The 23419-nt window shown below is 45.1% G+C and overlaps 1 protein-coding gene across 1 annotated transcript in view; it reads right to left on the bottom strand.

The window, feature by feature from the left end:
• Positions 1 to 2943: 2943 nt before the first annotated feature.
• LOC120064826 (serine/threonine-protein kinase WNK2-like) overlaps positions 2944 to 23419 on the bottom strand; it is a 51811-nt gene continuing 31335 nt past the window's right edge. The window contains exons 14-27 of the mRNA XM_039015423.1: positions 19716 to 19768; positions 15305 to 15467; positions 14985 to 15101; positions 12406 to 12576; positions 12034 to 12076; positions 11031 to 11249; positions 9899 to 10809; positions 8305 to 8996; positions 7957 to 8183; positions 7379 to 7603; positions 6722 to 6820; positions 4253 to 4297; positions 3651 to 3988; positions 2944 to 3276 (exon numbers count right to left, since the gene is read on the bottom strand). Of these exons, the coding sequence (XP_038871351.1) occupies positions 2944 to 3276; positions 3651 to 3988; positions 4253 to 4297; positions 6722 to 6820; positions 7379 to 7603; positions 7957 to 8183; positions 8305 to 8996; positions 9899 to 10809; positions 11031 to 11249; positions 12034 to 12076; positions 12406 to 12576; positions 14985 to 15101; positions 15305 to 15467; positions 19716 to 19768 (3636 nt within the window). The remainder of the gene's footprint in view (positions 3277 to 3650; positions 3989 to 4252; positions 4298 to 6721; positions 6821 to 7378; positions 7604 to 7956; positions 8184 to 8304; positions 8997 to 9898; positions 10810 to 11030; positions 11250 to 12033; positions 12077 to 12405; positions 12577 to 14984; positions 15102 to 15304; positions 15468 to 19715; positions 19769 to 23419) is intronic.

The raw sequence follows: 23419 nt of genomic DNA, 5'->3' as shown, positions 1-23419 counted from the left end.
GCTCTTGTGTCTGAATGGAAGTATGTCCCTGCAGCCATGTTCCAACATCTCTTCCCAGAAGAGTGGAGGCTGTTATAGCAGCAAAGGGGGGACCAACTCCATATTAATGCCCATGATTTTGGAATGAGATGTTCGACGAGCAGATGTCCACATACATTTGTTAATTTAGTGTGTATATCTAAATATAGATCTGTTCTGCACTATTCGACTAAAAAGTTATATTCAAACCGAATTGACTGAATGACTGTACAGTTACGAAAGGGTTTCAAACCATAACAAGCTAATCAGTAATATCCAAGAATTGCCAACTGGTTGGCATGTGGTATCGAAAGTGGTATTGAAAGACACTGTTTATCTCACACACAACCACAGGCTTGACAGCCTTTGCTTGGATTGTTTAGGCAATGTGATTTCTGAACTATTTTGATAGATATGACTGTATTATTGTACAAGATGATGTATGTTGTACTGGATTGAAATTATTGTGTCATACAACACAAAACCAAACTGAAAGAAGCATTGATTTCTACACACTAGGCTGGTCTTGTTATGAATCTCAGGACCACAGAAGAACAGTAGAAAAACTGTGCATTTAAAAGATGACTTCTCTGTCATCAACCCAGAGCACTACAGGAGTTACTGTGTCCTTATGATCCTTATGATACAGATTATCACTGATTTTACAACAATGATGAAACTCCTTATTGAACATTATTACTTTTTATAACCATACATAAACCCAAAAGATACAGTATGACATGTGTATCCCAATAGGTATAGCATTGTCTTTATAGTAGTCTACTTGCTTAGGTCCTGCAATAAATCACATATCATACCTGCCTCTAACATCCACATATGTCATACGTTACTGTGTACATCTAATGCATTAACCCACCAAAACCATACGGAGCTCTTTAAGGTAAATGACTCAAACCTACAGTGAGGCATACTGTAGGAGAAATCCCCTATAGCCTGCTTCAGTACAGTATGAAACATCCACTGTTTATTGCATGGTGTTAATCAAATCAAATCAAATTGTATTTGTCACATGCTTCATAAACAACAGGTGTGGACTAACAATGAAATTATTACTCACTTAATGACAGCCAAGTAACACTAGTTATCACCCAGAGAATGCTAAGGTCTGACTCTCCACCTTTTATCCTGTGCAAGCTTCAGAGTGTGTGTTCATGCAGGTTGTGGTAAGTGTTGAGAAAAATTGTGTAGCTATTGCTTTGTACAAGCTTCTGGACAAAGAGACCAACATAGCTTCAGTGCCCTGTGTGAATCTTACAGTGCTAAAGGAGATACTTTACCATCTGTTATTATGATATTCACAAAACAACCAATAACATGGTCATGCTCCCAACATTCTAAATTGGCAACCTAAAACTAACCAACCAGTTTCTTTCCCTAAATACAACATTCATAAGTGAATCACACAAATGTATGTAGTACCTCTGAAGGCTAAACCATACACATGACCACATTATCCTATCTTATCTCAAATGGCCTCATGCTCGTCTCCAGAGTTAATTGAAACTACTGTTCAAGGCACTTTAAGTTCAAGTTCTTCCACATTTCTTCAGACTATTTCAAGCACTTGTGTTGTACGCATTTCAATGAAGTTTGAGGAAGCTGAAATATATTACAACATAAATAGCAGAGTAATAAAGCAGAGGGTCATGGTAACCAGATAATCCAGGCTTGTAACCAGGGGTACCAGGCTTTTAACTAGGGGCTCAGGCTGGTAACTAGGGCGACACAGCTGGTAACCAGAGTGACCAGGCTGGTAACCAGGATGACACAGCTGGTAAACAGGGTGACAAGGCTGGTAACCAGGGTGACCAGGCTGGTAACCAGGGTGACAAGGCTTCACAGTGATGGCAAGATGGTGAATGGCTCTCTGCTGAGTTAGGACAGAGCCCTGCAGCACCTAATGTACACACGCGCACACAAAAACACACAGGGGTTACTGTATATACATACACATACTGTACACACATATGGGTGATTTACACACAAACATGAACAATTTATGTACAAAGACATACAGTATGAATGAATAATATACAAATAGATAATGTAAATACACAAAAGCTTTATACACAAACAAACGAATGGATTATGCACATACACCTTATTTATATACACTACAGCACATTCTCACAGGTGATAAGATAGACATATGTCCCTTATGTACATAAATATGAGGTATGTCAATTGAGGTATGTCAATTGAGGTTGATAATGTCACACACATTGATAACAGCATACGCTGAGTGTACAATACATTAAGAACGTTCCATGTTCTTTCCATGACAGAGACTGACCAGGTGAATCCAGGTGGAAGTTATGATCCCTTACTGATGTCACTTGTTAAATCAACTTCAATCAGTGTAGATGAAGAGGAAGAGACAGGTTAAAAAATATTGTTAAGCCTTGAGACTATTGAGACATGGATTGTGTATGTGTGCCATTCAGAGGGTGAATGGGCAAGGCAAAATATTTAAGTGCCTTTGAATGGGATATGGTAGTATGTGCCAGGCGCACCGGTCTATGTCAAGAACTGCAACGCTACTGGGTTTTTCACGCTCAACAGTTTTCCGTGTTTATCAAGAATGGTCCACCACCCAAAGGACATCCAGCCAACTTGACACAACTGTGTCAACATGGGCCAGCATCCCTGTGGAACGCTTTCGACACTTTGTAGAGTCCATGCCCCAACGATTTTAGGCTGTTCTTAGGGCAAAAGGTGGGGGGCAACTCAATAGTAGGAAGGTGTTCTTAATGTTTTGTACACTCAGTGTGTATACAAATACTTATTATATACATAGATGCTGGTTAAATAGAAACAGTTTACATTGTGGTAAGGGAAGACTAGAGCTCTAACTACATATAACTCATTTTGGAAATATAGTTGGAAGACATGGTGCTACAGGGGTTAGAGGTTCCTGGGTTTGGGGTCGGGTGGTTCGTAGGGTGGACCAGGGGTGGTGGTGCCCCAGGTTGGGGGCACGGCAGGTAAAGCAAACACCCCTGAACTCAAGGGGGACAGCAGCTCAGTCCAAAGGCTTACACAGAGGGGCGAGAGGGGCGAGAGCAGCAGCCCCCCAAACAGGTCTGGGCCTGAATGGGCCAGCACGTAGCCAGGATGGAACCCTGCCTGTCTCGGGGAGCTGGTCTTCATCACTGAGCCCAGGGCCTGGTTGTCAATCATCGGCCATGACAGGGGGAGCTGGGGGCCTTCAGAGCCAGGGGCTGTCCTGGCAGGTGCCTTAAGAGAAAGATATGGAGGTGAGCTTTCAGTCACCACAGACTTTCACCTTGACTGTACCAGACCTGACTTCAAATAGTATTTGTTTTCTTTTAAATACAATAAACATTTGATTAAGTCTGCCTGCAGTGCCAGCTGGCAGCGTCTGCACTTGTAGGACTATTCCATCGGTTCTATTGTGCCAAACATGCTCGATCAAGTGCAGTTAAATAATTTCATCATTTTATAGAAAACAAACACGATTTGAACCCAGGCCTAAACTATACACACGCTATCCCCACAAACACAAAACATACATTACATTTAGCTACACCACTACTAAATAATGGATAATACATAAACTCACATACATACCGTATCGAACAACTACTCACATCTGGAGTGCTGAACAGTCTGTCTCTTGTTCTGGGCCCCCTGGGGTCCTCGTTCCAAAGTGGTTGCCCACTGAGGCTGAGGGAGCTGGTCCGCGGGCGCCGGGCGACACCCAGGGCCTCCATGGTCCAATCATCCACTATCCTGTGAGGGGAGTCTGTGAAGGACTCTGTGTAGGAGCCCATATAGGTGCCGGTGTAGGTGCCTGTCTTGTTGTTGCTGTTGTTGGCCTGGGCTTGGGCCAACCCTGCTACTGGCTGGTGGGGAGGAGGGGTAGAGCTGGCTGTCTGTTGTTGGGGAGGCTGGGTGGATGCACCTGGGCCTGGGCCTGCTCCAGTCCCTGGGAGATGGACATGCTGTTCAGACCCTGCCTCAAGTTCAAACTAGCTCTGTTGCTAAAGCATGTTATTTTAACTAAATGTAGCTACCATGAACATTAGATGGCCAATCCTGTTTATAAAATGCATTCTATCTAATAAAATGTGCTTATGAGAACAACTTTGGGGATGGAAAACAGGGTAGAGGAGTAGCTACAATAAATACATAATACACATAGATTGGGGTTTTCTAAATGGCTAATGTCTTTGCTGCAAGTTATTCTTACCCCTTCCACGTTCTTTTCCAAGGCAGAGTCGTTTCAGAGTTGACCCTAGGGGACAACAGAGTTAGGACTCCATGCAGCATGAAGACATAAACACGCAGATGTATGTCTACAAACATACAGACACGCTGCTGCACAGAGCTGCTCAATGGCCATATGCAACATTAACACATACAGTACATAACACTGTGGGAAAGCATGGTTCAGTCAACTATCTGAATACTGATGGACAAGGCCAATCATGCAGTCACTCCAGAAGTGAGCTACAGAACTGTAAGAGGTCTGAGAGAGAAAACGAGAGAGAGAGAGAGAGAGAGAGAGAGAGAGAGAGAGAGAGAGAGAGAGAGAGAGAGAGAGAGAGAGAGAGAGAGAGAGAGAAAGAAAGAAAGAAAGAAAGAAAGTAAGAGAGAGGGAGAGAGAGAGAGAGAGAGAGAGAGAGAGAGAGAGAGAGAGAGAGATCCTAACCAACAGGGCGCAACATAACAGTGGCTGTGTGTAGCCATGCAGACGGGGTCCACTATGTAGGACTGCAGGGGCAGAGACAGGGATACATTGAGAGGATCTGTGCCGAGCAGACAGGCAGGAGAGGAGAGTAAGAGTGAGCTGAGCACACAGTGCTGCTGCAGTACATCACTATACTGTACATGCACTACTCATCAGCCAAGCACAACAGACAGAGAGAAACATTTAACTAGCTCAGAGAGACACAGAGGAGAAGGTGGGATGAGGAGGGGAGAGAAAAGCTAGAGGAAAAGAGATAAGCTAGAGGAGATGAAGAGATGAGGGATAGGAGTGAGACAGTAAAGAGAAGGAGATGAAGAGATGAGGGATAGGAGTGAGACAGTAAAGAGAAGGAGATGAACAGATGAGGGATAGGAGTGAGACAGTAAAGAGAAGGAGATATGAGGGATAGGAGTGAGACAGTAAAGAGAAGGAGATGAACAGATGAGGGATAGGAGTGAGACAGTAAAGAGAAGGAGATGAAGAGATGAGGGATAGGAGTGAGACAGTAAAGAGGAGGAGATGAACAGATGAGGGATAGGAGTGAGACAGTAAAGAGAAGGAGATGAAGAGATGAGGGATAGGAGTGAGACAGTAAAGAGAAGGAGATGAAGAGACGAGGGATAGGAGTGAGACAGTAAAGAGAAGGAGATGAAGAGATGAGGGATAGGAGTGAGACAGTAAAGAGAAGGAGATGAAGAGATGAGGGATAGGAGTGAGACAGTAAAGAGAAGGAGATGAACAGATGAGGGATAGGAGTGAGACAGTAAAGAGAAGGAGATGAAGAGATGAGGGATAGGAGTGAGACAGTAAAGAGGAGGAGATGAACAGATGAGGGATAGGAGTGAGACAGTAAAGAGAAGGAGATGAACAGATGAGGGATAGGAGTGAGACAGTAAAGAGAAGGAGATGAAGAGATGAGGGATAGGAGTGAGACAGTAAAGAGGAGGAGATGAACAGATGAGGGATAGGAGTGAGACAGTAAAGAGAAGGAGATGAACAGATGAGGGATAGGAGTGAGACAGTAAAGAGAAGGAGATATGAGGGATAGGAGTGAGACAGTAAAGAGAAGGAGATGAACATATGAGGGATAGGAGTGAGACAGTAAAGAGAAGGAGATGAAGAGATGAGGGATAGGAGTGAGACAGTAAAGAGGAGGAGATGAACAGATGAGGGATAGGAGTGAGACAGTAAAGAGAAGGAGATGAAGAGATGAGGGATAGGAGTGAGACAGTAAAGAGAAGGAGATGAAGAGACGAGGGATAGGAGTGAGACAGTAAAGAGAAGGAGATGAAGAGATGAGGGATAGGAGTGAGACAGTAAAGAGAAGGAGATGAAGAGATGAGGGATAGGAGTGAGACAGTAAAGAGAAGGAGATGAACAGATGAGGGATAGGAGTGAGACAGTAAAGAGAAGGAGATGAAGAGATGAGGGATAGGAGTGAGACAGTAAAGAGGAGGAGATGAACAGATGAGGGATAGGAGTGAGACAGTAAAGAGAAGGAGATGAACAGATGAGGGATAGGAGTGAGACAGTAAAGAGAAGGAGATGAAGAGATGAGGGATAGGAGTGAGACAGTAAAGAGGAGGAGATGAACAGATGAGGGATAGGAGTGAGACAGTAAAGAGAAGGAGATGAAGAGATGAGGGATAGGAGTGAGACAGTAAAGAGAAGGAGATGAAGAGATGAGGGATAGGAGTGAGACAGTAAAGAGGAGGAGATGAACAGATGAGGGATAGGAGTGAGACAGTAAAGAGGAGGAGATGAACAGATGAGGGATAGGAGTGAGACAGTGAAGAGGAGGAGAACCAAGGAAGATAAAAGAAGAGGACATGAGAAGAGGAGAAAAGAGGAGGAGAGGAAGGAGAGCAGTGCAGGAGGACAAGGAGCAGAGTGAGTGGTGGAGCGATGGAGGAGAGGAGGAGGAGAGGAAGGAGAGCAGTGCAGGAGAGGAGAGGAGGTGATACAAACAGATAGACAGAGACACAGGCCCACTGAGGAATCTAGCGCGTGGTTTGCTACTGGATTTATAGGTCACTCTCTCTGGTGGTGGAGGGTAAGACGGCCAGCCTGTGGAGAGGAGGAGAAGAGGAGGAGACGAGGAGGAGAGGAGGAGGAGAGGAAACACAGGACACCAGGGTAAGAAGAGCACACAGCTCTGGACAGAACACACATTAGAGATGAGTTTGAACAACAACCCATGTCAGAACCATAAAGGTTAAAGGCTGCAGATGCCTGATTAAGGTCGATGTGACCGAAACGTTGCACCATCCTACTTCCGTTTTGATCCTCCTCTGTACCTGTGATAAGACTTTACATGTTCCATAATTTGCTAAGGCATCCCATTGCAGTCCTTACTCTAAACATGAGAATGACCCACTTCAGTGACATTACTGTAATAAAATGGATAGTTAGGGTTGCAAAATTCTGCACCTTTTCCCAAAAATCCCAGGTTTTCCCGAAATCCCGGTTGGAATATTTACTCAGGACGGAATAAGCAGGAAATCTGGAATCCTCCGAACAGGAGTTTTGGAAAACCTGGTAATTTTGGGAAAGTTACCAGAATTTTGTAACCCAAGTGATAATGTTCTCCATTTGCATGACTGGGATGTGTAGTTTGTAGGTCACCTTGGCCTGGTGAAGCTTGTGGTCCTGTCCTCTCTCCATGTAGTCCAGCTCCAGCGTAGATGTTGTCTGAAGAGAGGGAACCCTTGAGGGAGCAGGGCTGCTTGGTCTGGACGGGTTCAGAGGTGGAGGTGAACGTATCCAAGTGACTGGTACCTGAACGGGCTCGTCTGTCTGACTCTACTGGAGCTTTGGCTGGAGACCCGTTCAGACTGACTGTAGGCTCACCTGCACAGACAGACCAACTTAAATATTACACACAGAAACCTGCACAGAGAGACATTATGTGCATCACAAATGGCACCCTATTCCCTATTAACTGGACTACTTTTGATCAGGGCCCATATAGGACTCTGGTCAAAAGTAGTGCACAAAATAGGGAATATGTTGCCATTTGGACATAGACATACACATTATTACAACTTAGCCCTGCTACTCCATTCAAATTATGACAGTTACCTTGCCTGACACAAGAGGACCTGTCTGCCTTAAATCATGCAGACAAGCCTGTTTCAGTCCCTTCCAGAAGAATCTTTCAAATCATCTTTCAGAAGTGACTGGTTTTGGTGCCTTGTACTCACTGGTTTTGCCAGAGTCGCTGGTTTTGGTGGTGACATGCCTCAGCTGTTGTACCAGAGGACTGAGGAGTTTTCCAGCCTTCAGTTTGTGCTTGTGCTTGCTCCTCCGCTTGGGGGGAAGTGTGTGAGAGAGACCCAGGGAGGGTGAGGTGGCTTTACCCAGCCTGCGGTACAGCAGCTCTATCTCCCCTCTGTGGTGCGCCTGCAGCTCCGAGAGCTCCTTTAAATGTCTGGGTGGAGGAGATGGAGGAGGGGAGAGAAGGGTTTTAGATAAAGGGTAAGTTGACTTACTCAGATGATGCTCTTCTAGACTCAGACACACCCACACACACAAACACACAGCTGACTTACTTCTCCCTGAGTCTGGTCAGCTCTCTCTTCATATCCGAGTCCTCTATCTCAGAGTCATTATCACTGCTGACATAGGCCGAGCCATGCACGCCCCTCTGCCAGCTCAGCGAATCAGAGCTCTGCACACTACTACTACGGCCTGAACGGCGCAGGAAAGCCACCGCTCTCTTCATGAGGTCACTTCCTCTACGCTCCCCTGAGCGACCGTGGCGTGAGGGCGTGGCCGGGGCCAGCTTGGCCGGACTACTCTCCGCCCCCGAGTCCGAGGACAAGAAGCGCGCGTGAGCGTGGACTGTAACATCAACAGACACGGAGGTGGATGTGGAGGCGTGTGGCAACGACCCCCGTTTGGCCATGGCGGGGGGTGTATCAAGGTAGAAGTCTGGCGGGGCGGAGTAGCGGCTGCCACAGGTCCTCAGGGTGACGTGGTCCTCGGTGCTGACCACTGAGAAACGTCCGATAATGGTGAAGGCGGCCTGGGCACCGCTGCGGTGGTCTGAGAGATGGCCAGCAGGGTGCGCCGGGGAAGCAGCGCTGCGGTGGTCTGAGAGATGGCCAGCAGGGTGCGCCGGGGAAGCAGCGCTGCGGTGGTCTGAGAGATGGCCAGCAGGGTGCGCCGGGGAGGCAGCGCTGCTCCAAGTCCTCTGCTTCCGCTCTTCTTGCGTCACCACCTCAGGAAGGCCTGTGATCATCTATAGATAATACAATTCTTGTTTAAAGAGCTCTGACACGTTTATACCTACTTTGCAGAAATGAAACAAACAGGGAATTATAATATCAATCCACAATATCACAAACTCAATATCGTTAGTCAGGCATTGCAGGTAGATGGAGTCACTAAGAGGTAGTAGTAAATAGTGGCCATGGGGAACAAAAATTTAACACAGTAAAGTACCTTAAACTGGCCTCTGGATCCAGAGCCAGAGCAGGAGGTAGAGTGTGGTACGTTTTGTCTCCTAGACATGGGAGCTGCAGACAGAGAGAGACTGAATGTCCAGGTTCTCTAAATGACTACAATAAGAACTGTTCAATAGGTTAAAGGAAAATAATTGAAACCTCTGTGGATCTTGAAATTGATCACTGTCATAGACAGCTGTTTGAGGGATCACTATAATGTTGTATCCTTCATACCACACTATAGAATGTACATACCACACTATAGAATGTACATACCACACTATAGAATGTACATACCACACTATAGAATGTAGATACACAATATAGAATGTACATACCACACACCGCAGAATCACTCAACGTGCTCAAACTGTCCATCCTTTCTGGAATCTGAGGCTGAAAGAAAGAGTGGGGAGGGAGGGATGAGAAAAGAGAGAAGTGAAACAGAGAAAGACAGTTGACAGGGAGAGAATTAAGAGCAGTCATTTTAAAGGGATAATGGTCAACATTTAAGGATGAATGGTGGACATAGATTACATGTACTTTACATGTAGTCTGGGGTGTGGATAAAGTTACTTTTAAGGACTAAACAAATCTCAGAACAGAAAGTATGGTTCCATCCCAAATGTATTGCACTATTTAAAGAATAATAGGGTGCCATTCTATGATTTATACGGAATAAAGGTTCTGTGTTTACCAGCTGTTCCCCTGTCCGGTAGCGCCCTTCCCCCATAGGTAGGGGGGTGCTGCTTCCTGAACCCAAGGTGGCGCTGTCTGGCCCAGGAGGAGATTGGACGTACTCCGTCCCCGAGCCTGGCGTCTCCGCAGCACTGCCTGATGGATACATGGGGGCGTACTCCTGGTACAGCAGGTTCCTCAGCTTCTCGTCCAGAGTCTTGATGGTGCTGTCCACAAAGCCCCCTCGGCCCCCCACCCCTCGCCCCTCCCCATCCGACTCACTGGGCCCCCCTGCCGTGTGCTGGTGGGGGGCAGGGCTCTGGGGCAGCGAGGGGGCCTTTGCTCCACCCATGGAGAAGGGCTGCTGGAGCACCACAGGCGGCTGGGAGCGGTCAGGGCGGGCAACGGAGGGGTAGGAGAGTTGGAGGGACTCTCTGGCCGAGGAGGTAGAAGAGTCCTGGGAGAGCAGAGGGGTGAGAGTAGCTGCGTTCCCCTGGGCTCCACCACTCACATCCAGGGACATTGGCATGGCCAGTGGGCAGCAGGGCACCTCCTCCACCATGGAGGCAGCACATGCCATCTCCGCCATCTGCTGGACGGCAAGGATGGGGGAGATGGCACCAAGACGCCCTCCCCCCTGGTGCTCCTCTCCAGGCAGGGAGCTACGGGGACCTTCAGAGGGGGCAGCTGGCAGAGCCAAGGCTGACTGAGTGTGATGCAGCCTGGGCAGGGTAGAGCTGTGGACCTGGCCCTCTGGAGGATGGCCTGGGTGGACAGATGGGGGGCCAGAGGGAGCTGAGACATGGGACATAGCCAGGAGGAGAGGGTCTGTGGAGGATAGGATGGGAGGGCTACAGAGGCCATAGCCCTCGTAGTTGAAGCCTCCACTCCCCCCAGACACAGAGTTAGCTATGGAGGAGGACGCTGATACTGCAGGAAGAACCGAAAGAAGACACAATATAAGAGTAACATCCTGTTTGTCTACAAATGTACAACAGGCCCACATCCAAAGACCTTAAACAGATAATATTTCAATCTAAAGCACATATATTGAGGATGTCGTTCATTCGTTCAGCACTAGAGGACAACATGGTACCGTTACTCCACCAGGATGACATAGTACTGAAATGGTCGTATGGAAACAAAGTCACCTCTGCCTGATGCAGTCCCTGCAGTGCCACCATTGGCAGACTTGCCTGGCACCGCACTTCCATCAGGCTGAGCAGTCCCATCATGTTGAGTAGTTGTAGTCCCATCATGTTGAGTAGTTGTAGTCCCATCGGCAGACATGTTTGCAGTCCCATCCTGGTTGGAGGTGGGAGTCTCCTCCACTGGGCAGATGATGAACCATCGCTTCCCAGTGTGAAGCACTGAGAGAGGAGAGGAGAGGAGAGGAGAGGAGAGGAGAGGAGAGGAGAGGAGAGGAGAGGAGAGGAGAGGAGAGAGAGAGAGAGAGAGAGAGAGAGAGAGAGAGAGAGAGAGAGAGAGAGAGAGAGAGAGAGAAAGCGAGAGAGAGAGAGAGAGAGAGAGAGAAAGCGAGAGAGAGAGAGAAAGCGAGAGAGAGAGAGAAAGCGAGAGAGAGAGAGAGAGAAAGCGAGAGAGAGAGAGAAAGCGAGAGAGAGAGAAAGCGAGAGAGAGAGAAAGCGAGAGAGAGAGAAAGAGAAAGAGAAAGAGAAAGAGGGAGAGGGAGAGGGAGAGAGAGAGAGAGAGAGAGAGAGAGAGAGAGAGAGAGAGAGAGAGAGAGAGAGAGCGAGAGAGAGAGAGAGAGAGAAAGCGAGAGAGAGAGAGAAAGCGAGAGAGAGAGAGAGAAAGCGAGAGAGAGAGAGAGAAAGCGAGAGAGAGAGAGAAAGCGAGAGAGAGAGAGAAAGCGAGAGAGAGAGAAAGCGAGAGAGAGAGAAAGCGAGAGAGAGAGAAAGAGAAAGAGGGAGAGGGAGAGAGAGAGAGAGAGAGAGAGAGAGAGAGAGAGAGAGAGAGAGGAAAGTCATCAGCTATGGCAGCCAAAACATCACAAGGCTCCTCAGTACAAGCTCCTTTCAAAACCTTCCTCCACAGACATCCCAACCACAGACATCCCAATCACAAACAGAATAGATAGAGGATAAAGGAGAGGGAGACAAAAGAAGAGAGAGAAAGACTGAGAGAATGGAGTATTACCATTCTGCTGATAAACAGGCTGGGGTGCTCCAGGCTGCTGACTCTAGAGAGATAGAGAGACAGACAGAAAACAGACATGTGAGTGTGTGTGTGTGTGTGTGTGTGTGTGTCTCTCTCTCTCTGTGTGTGTGTGTGTGTGTGTGTGTGTGTGTGTGTGTGTGTGTGTGTGTGTGTGTGTGTGTGTGTGTGTGTGTGTGTGTGTGTGTGTGTGTGTGTGTGTGTGTGTGTGTGTGTGTGTACATGTGTGTACATGTGTGTACATATGAGTACGTGTGTGTGCGTACGTGTGTGTGTGGTTTCTTTTAATGAACGTTCATGTGAGTAGCCTAGTCTCTGTGTGTTAGTGAGTTGTGTTTGGGATGTCACCCTCACCTCTCCCCCCGGCCCCCAAGAGGTGTGTCCCAGTTGGGGACTGCCCCCCAAAGCGGAGTCCGTCTCTCCCTCCATGTCCTCACTCAGCATGTCCTCAGCCTTGTCCACGATGTCCTTCAACTGGTCAATGAACATCTCCTTCTCTATGGGTAGGATGAAGAAATTCTCTGCCTAAACACACACAAAAAATATCAGCAATATACAATATCAGGAAAAGTAAAATGACAAAAATAAATAGTATAGATAGTGAAGTGGATGACCCAACAACAGTACAGGCTACATTAATTTCCCACATCTTCTGCTGTAGTGCATTAAGCTTGGTGACAGAGGATTAACCGAAGGTCCATAGTCCTTTGAGCGTTTGCTCTAGCTTGCCTGGAGTGCCAGACAATCTGCTTTGCAGTTTTGGGACTATTCTAATTGGTCCATTAATCCTTAAGAGTGTGTTAATGCACCAGTGCGTGAATCAAAGTTTTTTTTAAATCCCAATCAAAATCCATCTGTTTTTCCATGTATGAATCTGTTATTCAATGCGTTTCATCAAATACGTTTTTCTATAGTTTTTTATACCTACAGGGGTCATAAATTACCAGGACGTGTGCTCCGGGCATGTGCTGACCAACTTGCTGATGTCTTCACTGAAATTTTCAACATGTCCCTGATTGAGTCTGTAATACCAACATGTTTCAAGCAGACCACCATAGTCCCTATGCCCAAGAACACAAAGGCAACCTGCCTAAATGACTACAGACCCGTAGCACTCACATCCGTAGCCATGAAGTGCTTTGAAAGGTTGGTAATGGCTCACATCAACCCTAGAAACCCTAGACCCACTCCAATTTGCATACCGCCCTAACAGATCCACAGATGATGCAATCTCTATTGCACTCCACACTGCCCTTTCCCACCTGGACAAAAGGAACACTTATGTGAGAATGCTATTCATTGACTACAGCTCAGCGTTCAACACCATAATACCCTCAAAGCTCATCACTAAGCTAAGGATCCTGGGACTAAACACCTCCCTCTGCAACTGGATGCTGGACTTCCTGATGGGCCGCCCCCAGGTGGTGAGGGTAGGTAGCAACACATCTGCCACATCTGCCATCTCCTCAACACTGGAGCTCCACAGGGGTGGTGCTCAGTCCCCTCCTGTACTTCCTGTTCACCCACGACTACATGGCCAGGCATGACTCCAACACCATCATTAAGTTTGCAGACGACACAACAGTGGTAGGCCTGATCACAGACAACGACGAGACAGCCTATAGGGAGGAGGTCAGAGACCTGGCTGTGTGGTGCCAGAATAACAACCTATCCCTCAACGTAGCCAAGACTAAGGAGATGATTATGGACTACAGGAAAAGGAGGACCGAGCAAGCCCCCATTCTCATCGACGGGGCTGTAGTGGAGCAGGTTGAGAGCTTCAAGTTCCTCGGTGTCCACATCAACAACAAACTAGAATGGTCCAAACACACCAAGACAGTCGTGAAGAGGGCACGATAAAGCCTATTCCCCCTCAGGAAACTAAAAAGATTTGGCATGGGGTCCTGAGATCCTCAAAAGGTTCTACAGCTGCAACATCGAGAGCATCCTGGCTGGTTGCATCACTGCCTGGTACGGCAATTGCTCGGCCTCTGACCGCAAGGCACTACAGAAGGTAGTGCGTACGGCCCAGTACATCACTGGGACTAAGCTGCCTGCCATCCAGGACCACTACACCAGGCCAGAGGAAGGCCCTAAAAATTGTCAAAGACCCCAGCCACTCCAGTCATAGACTGTTCTATCTACTACCGCATGGCAAGCGGTACCGGAGTGCCAAGTCTAGGACAAAAAGGCTTCTCAACAGTTTTTACCCCCAAGCCATAAGACTCCTTAACAGGTAATCAAATTGCTACCCGGACTATTTGCATTGTGTGCCCCCCCCAACCCCCTCAGACCCTCTTTTTATGCTGCTGCTACTCTCTGTTGATCATATATGCATAGTCACTTTAAATATACATTCATGTACATACTACCTCAATTGGGCCGACCAACCAGTGCTCCCGCACATTGGCTAACCGGGCTATCTGCATTGTGTCCCGCCACCCACCAACCCCTCTTTTACGCTAATGCTACTCCCTGTTCATCATATATGCATAGTCACTTTAACCATATCTACATGTACATACTACCTCAATCAGCCTGACTAACCGGTGTCTGTATGTAGCCTCGCTACTTGTATAGCCTCGCTACTGTATATAGCCTGTCTTTTTACTGTTGTTTAATTTCTTTACTTACCTATTGTTCACCTAACACCTTTTTTGCACTATTGGTTAGAGCCTGTAAGTAAGCATTACACTGTAAAGTCTACACATGTTGTATTCGGCACACGTGACAAATAAACGTTGATTTGGCTAAGGTGTATGTAAACTTCTGACTTCAACTGTATATGTTTTTGATACCTAAAGGCCTAAAGTCCAAATCAAATAGCTAAATTATTCATGATATGACCATCTTAAAACAATTCCATATGTTAGCTTAGTAGAACCCAACACCCATTTGGGATGCAGACAGGTCTGCCAAGGTCATGACCTCACCATGTAAATAGCGATTTCTTCTGGAGCATCTCCGTCCAGGTCAAACTTGAAGGTTACCATTTTGTGGTTGTGGGTCTCCAGCTGGCACTCCACCATCTTATCGCCTGTGTTGCTCACCTGAGGGAGAAGGAGAAATAACTTTTAATGTGCAAGTACGAATATGCATATACTTTGAATATAGCAATATATGAATATACAGTATAAATGGTAATTTCTGTTTTAAACTTTATCCTTTGGACTTACTGAATAGTTTATGAATGGCAAAAACCTTGACCATTGGTCAGTTCGGAGAGGTGGGTAGTCAGGACTGACGGACTTACATTGAGCATGCTCAGTTTGGGCTTGTTGGTCTTCTCTTGGCGTGAGCGCGTGCGGGTCGACTTGCGGTGGTGTTTCCGGGGCTTCCCATCCCCCTTCCCGCTGCTGGCCGAGCCATCGTAGCCATCACTCATCTCCTTACCCGACGCCACATCTGAGTTGAAACTAAAGGTAGGGATATGAAGGAGGTAAAGAACACTTTTAACCTCTACAGGATCGGTCCCCCCCCCCCCCCCTCCCCGTGGGATGGTTGAGCTAACGTAGGCTAATGTGATTAGCATGAGGTTGTAAGAAACAAAAAGAATTCCCAGGACATAGACATATCTGATATGGGCAGAAAGCTTACATTCTTGTTAGTCTAACTGAACTGTCCAATTTACAGTAGCTATTACAGTGAAAGAATACCATGCTATTGTTTGAGGAGAGTGCACAATTACAAACTTGAAAATGTATGAATTAACCAATTAGGCACATTTGGCCAGTCTTGATACAACATTTTGAACATATATGCAATGGTTTATTGGATCAGTCTAAAACGTTGCACATACACTGCTGCCATCTAGTGGCCAAAGTCTAAATTGTGCCTGGGCTGGCATAATACATCAAGGACTTTCTCTTGCATTTCAAAGATGGTACAAAAAAAATATAAAAAAACAAAAAATATATATTTGTATTATCTTTTATCAGAACTAGTGTGTTATATTCTCCTACATTAATTTCAAATTTTCACAAACTTCAAAGTGAAACTTTCAAACTCTCTCTCTCTCTCTCTCTCTCTCTCTCTCTCTCTCTCTCCTGTCTCTCTCTCCTCTCTGTCTCTCTCTCTCCGTCACTCTCTTTCTGCTTTTGGCAGAGAGAAAGAACACTCAAAGAACACTTTGTCTATTTCTCTCTCTCTTTCTGCTTGTGGCACAGAGATAGAGATCTTATGTGTTGCCACTCACTAAGATAGCACTCTGGTGTAGTCACTGGGTTGGAAGGTTAACATTTCAGTAAGAAAACATTCATAGTAAAATAGTAAATAATGGCTACATCTGTCAAGAGGAGTAAAACAAGGTTGTCCACCATCGGCATATCTATTTATTATTTCCATCGAAATGTTAGCTGTTAAAATTAGATCCAACAATAATATTAAGGGATTAGAAATCCATGGCTTAAAAACAAAGGTGTCATTGTACGCTGATGACACCTTTTTTGCACTATTGGTTAGAGCCTGTAAGTAAGCATAACACTGTAAAATCTACACATGTTGTATTCGGCACACGTGACAAATACACTTTGATTTGATTTGATATTGTGGTCAAACTCAATTATACTAATTGATTAAAAAAACATTTTTTTCGATAACATTTTAAAAAAAGGTAATTTTTGTAAATGATATCATAAATAGGACTGGTGGAGTTATGTCACACATGCAGCAAACACAGACAAATGGAAATGTCTGCTCTACCCAAAATTACAACCAACTAATTGCAGCATTACCACAAAAAATGGAAGAGGCAAGTAGAAGGGGGAAAAAGTAAGGAACTTGTCTGTTGGCCCTGCATTAAAGACCATAAATGGTTAAAGAAAAACTGTGATAAATAAAAACATATACCAATTTCATTTAAGGACCAAAAAATTGACAGCTGTGCCATATAAATTGCTAAATAGTTGGGAAGAGATTTCGATGTACCGATTCCATGGTGTATGAATTGACACGCAAAACAACGCCGGATTCAAAGCTTCACATTTTTCCATTTAAATTATTATACAAAATTCTTGCAACCAATAGAATGTTATATATATGGGGGATACAGTCTTCCCAGCTCTGCAGATTTTGCTGCGAGGAGGCAGAGTCATTAGATCATTTATTTTGGTACTTTCCATATGTAGCTCGTTTTTGGTCACAGGTCCAGGAATGGCTGAAGAATTGGTACATTTACTAACGCTGCAGATAGCAATACTGGGTGATTTGAAAAGTCATAGTCAATCAGTAATATAATTATTTTAGCAAAAAATGTTATCTTTAATTTACAATCTGTAGAAGCTATGAGAATAGAAAGGTTCAGTACTTTTGTGAAGCATCACAGCACAGTTGAAAAATATATGGCAAATAGAAATCCAAACTGGATGGTGTTAAGAGATAGATGGGAGGGGTTGAATGGAGCGGAAGGGTGGGACTAATAACAACAAGATAAACATTGAAAAACATACAGGGTTTGTAAAATGTATATAGGTTCAGAAATGTTGTGAAATAGCACAGTTACAAACAGAAATCAAACTGGATGGACATCAGAAATAGAAGAAGGACTAAAAACAAACAAAATATAACTATTGTAAAATAGATTGTGTCTGTAAAATGTGTATAATATGTATAAACTGAAGGTAGAAGCCTAAGTGTTATTGTTTATTAGTTTACTCAATTTGGGGAAGGGGTGGTAGGGTTTGTGGGAAATAATAAAGGTTCAAAAATAAATAAATATGTCTGTATGTAAAAATTTGTATATGTATGAATGTTTATATATACGTATGTATGTATGAATGTTTATATATACAAATATATTATTCAATAACAGACTATATAAAATACAGTTGAAGTCGGAAGTTTACATACACTTAGGTTGGAGTCATTAAAACTACTTTTTCAACCACTCCACAAATTTCTTGTTAACAAACTATAGTTTTGGCAAATCGGTTAGGACATCTACTTTGTGCATGACACAAGTCATTTTTCCAACAATTGTTTACAGACAGATTATTTCACTTATAATTCACTGTATCACAATTCCAGTGGGTCAGAAGTTTACATACACTAAGTTGACTGTGCCTTTAAACAGCTTGAAAAATTCCAGAAAAATTATGACATGGCTTTAGAAGCTTCTGATGAGGCTAATTGACATCATTTGTGTCAATTGGAGGTGTACCTGTGGATGTATTTCTCTACCTACCTTCAAACTCAGTGCCTCTTTGCTTGACATCGTGGGAAAATCAAAAGATATCAGCCAAGACCTCAGAAAAAAAAATTGTAGACCTTCACAAGTCTGGTTCATCCTTGGAAGCAATTTCCAAATGACTGAAGATACCACGTTCATCTGTACAAACAATAGTACGCAAGTATAAACACCATGGGACCACGCAGCCGTCATACTGCTCAGGAAGGACACGCATTCTGTTTCCTAGAGAAACAGGTACAAAAGTATCTATATCCACAGTAAAACGAGTCCTATATCGACATAACCTGAAAGGCCGCTCAGCAAGGAAGAAGCAACTGCTCCAAAACCGCCATAAAAAAGCCAGACTATGGTTTCCAACTTCACATGGGGACAAAGATTGTACTTTTTGGAGAAATGTCCTCTGGTCTAATGAAACAAAAATAGAACTGTTTGGCCATAATGACCATCGTTATGTTTGGAGGAAAAAGAGAGAGGCTTGCAAGCCGAAGAACACCATCCCAACCGTGAAGCACGGGGGTGGCAGCATCATGTTGTGGGGGTGCTTTTCTGCAGGAGGGACTGGTGCACTTCACAAAATAGATGGCATCATGAGGCAGGAAAATGATGTGGATATAATGAAGCAACATCTCAAGACATCAGTCAGGAAGTTAAAGCTTGGTCGCAAATGGGTCTTCCAAATGGACAATGAACCCAAGCATACTTCCAAAGGTGTGGCAAAATGGGTAAGGACAACAAAGTCAAGGTATTGGAGTGGCCATCACAAAGCGCTGACCTCAATCCTATAGAACATTTGTGGGCAGAACTGAAAAAGCACTACCCAAAACGTTTGACCCAAGTTAAACAATTTAAAGGCAATGCTACCAAATACTAATTGAGTGTATGTAAACTTCTGACCCACTGGGAATGTGATGAAATAAAAGCTGAAGTAAATCATTCTCTCTACTATTATTCTGACATTTCACATTCTTAAAATAAAGTGGTGATCCTAACTGACCTAAGACAGGGAATTTTACTAGGATTAAATGTCAGGAATTGTGAAAAACTGAGTATTTGGCTAAGGTGTATGTAAACTTCCGACTTCAACTGTATATATATATATATATATATATATATATAGGAATGTATATGTATGTATGTATATGGATATATATATTTACCCCAAAAATATATGGGGGATTGGAAATGATGCAGACAATTACATTGATGGAAGCAACATTAATACGCAATATTAATTCTGATCCACCCCTTAAAAAATATATAATAATAATAAAAATAAAACATTCAGGATTGATACAAAATAAAACATTCAGGTTTGACAGGGCAAGGTGTCCATTGTCACACAGAGTAGTGTTCTAGGTATATTATTCACAGAGAGTCAGGGTCACTCTCATTGTACCCACTACAGCCCCTGTACTGTACATTTGGGAAAAACATCTTAACAACACTCTAGTCAAGGTCAGAAGGTATGGCCACACACCTGTCATAGCCTGCATAACTGTGAAACGCCATGGGTTTCTCTTGCACTGGCTCCTGAGGGAAAGACAATGGGGTTGTTGGATTCACAAAACATGTCATATGGGGTAGAGTATGCCTGTGTCCCAAATGGCACCCTATTCCTTCCTATATAGTGCACTACTTTTGACCAGCGCTCATAGGGCACTATGTAGTGAATAGGGGGCCATTTGGGACATAACCTACATTTACAATATGAGTAGTGCATAGCCAACACACAAGATAAGTGTTCCCTGATACAGTGGGGCAAAAAAGTATTTAGTCAGCCACCAATTGTGCAAGTTCTCCCACTTAAAAAGATGAGAGAGGCCTGTAATTTTCATCATAGGTACACTTCAACTATGACAGACACAATTAGAAAAGAAAATCCAGAAAGTCAGCTACAAACAAGCAAGATTTCTGGCCCTCACAGACCTGTAACTTCTTCTTTAAGGGGCTCCTCTGTCCTCCACTCGTTACCTGTATTAATGGCACCTGTTTGAACTTGTTATCAGTATAAAAGACACCTGTCCACAACCTCAAACAGTCACACTCCAAACTCCACTATGGCCAAGACCAAAGAGCTGTCAAAGGACACCAGAAACAAAATTGTAGACCTGCACCAGGCTGGGAAGACTGAATCTGCAATAGGTAAGCAGCTTGGTTTGAAGAAATCAACTGTGGGAGCAATTATTAGGAAATGGAAGACATACAAGACCACTGATAATCTCCCTCGATCTGGGGCTCCACGCAAGATCTCACCCCGTGGGGTCAAAATGATCACAAGAACGGTGAGCAAAAATCCCAGAACCACACGGGGGGACCTAGTGAATGACCTGCAGAGAGCTGGGACCAAAATAACAAAGCCTACCATCAGTAACACACTACGCCGCCAGGGACTCAAATCCTGCAGTGCCAGACGTGTCCCCCTGCTTAAGCCAGTACATGTCCAGGCCCGTCTGAAGTTTGCTAGAGAGCATTTGGATGATCCAGAAGAAGATTGGGAGAATGTCATATGGTCAGATGAAACCAAAATAGAACTTTTTTGGTAAAAACTCAACTCGTCGTGTTTGGAGGACAAAGAACGCTGAGTTGCATCCAAAGAACACCATACCTACTGTGAAGCATGGGGGTGGAAACATCATGCTTTGGGGCTGTTTTTCTGCAAAGGGACCAGGACGACTGATCCGTGTAAAGGAAAGAATGAATGGGGCCATGTATCGTGAGATTTTGAGTGAAAACCTCCTTCCATCAGCAAGAGCATTGAAGATGAAACGTGGCTGGGTCTTTCAGCATGACAATGATCCCAAACACACCGCCCGGGCAACGAAGGAGTGGCTTCGTAAGAAGCATTTCAAGGTCCTGGAGTGGCCTAGCCAGTCTCCAGATCTCAACCCCATAGAAAACCTTTGGAGGGAGTTGAAAGTCTGTGTTGCCCAGCAACAGCCCCAAAACATCACTGCTCTAGAGGAGATCTGCATGGAGGAATGGGCCAAAATATCAGCAACAGTGTGTGAAAACCTTGTGAAGACTTACAGAAAACATTTGACCTCTGTCATTGCCAACAAAGGGTATATAACAAAGTATTGAGATAAACTTTTGTTGTTGACCAAATACTTATTTTCCACCATAATTTGCAAATAAATTAATAAAAAATCCTACAATGTGATTTTCTGGGTTTTTTTTCTCATTTTGTCTGTCATAGTTGAAGTGTACCTATGATGAAAATTACAGGCCTCTCTCATCTTTTTAAGTGGGAGAACTTGCACAATTGGTGGCTGACAAAATACTTTTTTGCCCCACTGTACATGTAGGATTAGTGTTCACAGTATGTGCTGTGCAGTGTGTGGGAGTTGAGTAAGAATTGTGTCTGTGATGTGCTGTAGGATACTGTAGGGAACTATAGGGAACTGTTGGGTAGGGAACTGTAGGGTAGGGACCAGTAGGGTAGGGAACTGTAGGGTAGGGAACTGTAGGGTAGGGAACTGTACGGTAGGGAACTGTAGGGTAGGGAACTGTAGGGTAGGGAACAGTAGGGTAGGGAACTGTAGGGAACTGTACGGTAGGGAACAGTAGGGTAGGGAACTGTAGGGAACTGTAGGGTAGGGAACTGTAGGGGACTGTAGGGTACTGTAGGGTAGGGAACTGTAGGGTAGGGAACTGTAGGTAACTGTAGGTTACTGTAGGGAACTCTGGGGTACTGTAGGGTACTTTAGGGAACTGTATGTAACTGTAGGGTACTGTAGGGAACTGTAGGGTACTGTAGGGTAGGGAACTGTAGGGAACTGTAGGGTAGGGAACTGTAGGGTACTGTAGGGAACTGTAGGGTATGGGAACTGTAGGGAACTATAGGGAACTGTAGGGTAGGGAACTGTAGGGGACTGTATGTAACTGTAGGATACTGTAGGGTAGGGAACTGTAGGGTAGGGAACTGTAGGGTACTGTAGGGAACTATAGGGAACTCTAGGGTACTGTAGGGTAGGGAACTGTAGGGAACTATAGGGAACTGTAGGGAAGGGAACTGTAGGGGACTGTAGGGTACTGTATGGGACTGTAGGTAACTGTAGGGTACTGTAGGGTACTGTAGGGAACTGTAGGGTACTGTAGGATAGGGAACAGTAGGGAACTGTGGGGTAGGGAACTGTAGGGTACTGTAGGGAACTATAGGGAACTGTAGGGTAGGGAACTGTAGGGAACTGTAGGGTACTGTAGGTAACGTTAGGGTACTGTAGGGAACTGTAGGGAACTGTAGGGTAGGGAACTGTAGATAACTTTAGGGTACTGTAGGGAACTGTAGGGTAGGGAACTGTACGGAACTGTAGGGTACTGTAGGTAACTTTAGGGTACTGTAGGGTAGGGAACTGTAGAGGACTGAAGGGAACTGTAGGGTAGGGAACTGTAGAGAACTGAAGGGAACTGTAGGGTACTGTAGGGTACTGTAGGGAACTGTAGGGTAGGGAACTGTAGAGAACTGTAGGGAACTGTAGGGTACTGTAGGGAACTGTAGGGTACTGTAGGGTAAGGAACTGTAGGGTAGGGAACTGTAGGGGACTGTAGGGAACTGTAGGGTACTGTAGGGAACTGTAGGGTAGGGAACTCCAGAGAACTGAAGGGAACTGTAGGGTACTGTAGGGAACTGTAGGGTACTGTAGGGTAGGGAACTGTAGGGTAGGTAACTGTTGGGTACTGTAGGGAAGGTAACTGTAGGGGACTGTAGGGTACTGTAGATAACTGTAGGGTAGGGAACTGTAGAGAACTGAAGGGAACTGTAGGGTACTGTAGGGAACTGTAGGGTACTGTAGGGTAGGGAACTGTAGGGTAGGGAACTGTAGGGGACTGTAGGGTAGGAAACTGTAGGGAACTGTCGGGTAAGGAACTGTAGAGAACTGAAGGGAACTGTAGGGGACTGTAGGGTAGGGAACTGTAGGGTACTGTAGGGTACTGTAGGGAACTGTAGGGTACTGTAGGGAACTGTAGAGGACTGTAGGGTAGGGAACTGTAGGGTACTGTAGGGAACTGTAGGTTAGGGAACTGTAGAGAACTGAAGGGAACTGTAGGGAACTGTAGGGTAGGGAACTGTAGGGAACTGTAGGGGACTGTAGGGGACTGTAGGTAACTGTTGGGTACTGTAGGGAACTGTAGGGTACTGTAGGGTACTGTAGGGTAGGGAACTGTAGAGAACTGTAGGGA

Source organism: Salvelinus namaycush, chromosome 20 (genome assembly GCF_016432855.1).
Source record: "Salvelinus namaycush isolate Seneca chromosome 20, SaNama_1.0, whole genome shotgun sequence".
Classification (NCBI taxonomy): domain Eukaryota; kingdom Metazoa; phylum Chordata; class Actinopteri; order Salmoniformes; family Salmonidae; genus Salvelinus; species Salvelinus namaycush.
Note: the sequence above shows the minus strand (reverse complement) of the source record. Positions and strands in the feature narration are given on the sequence as shown.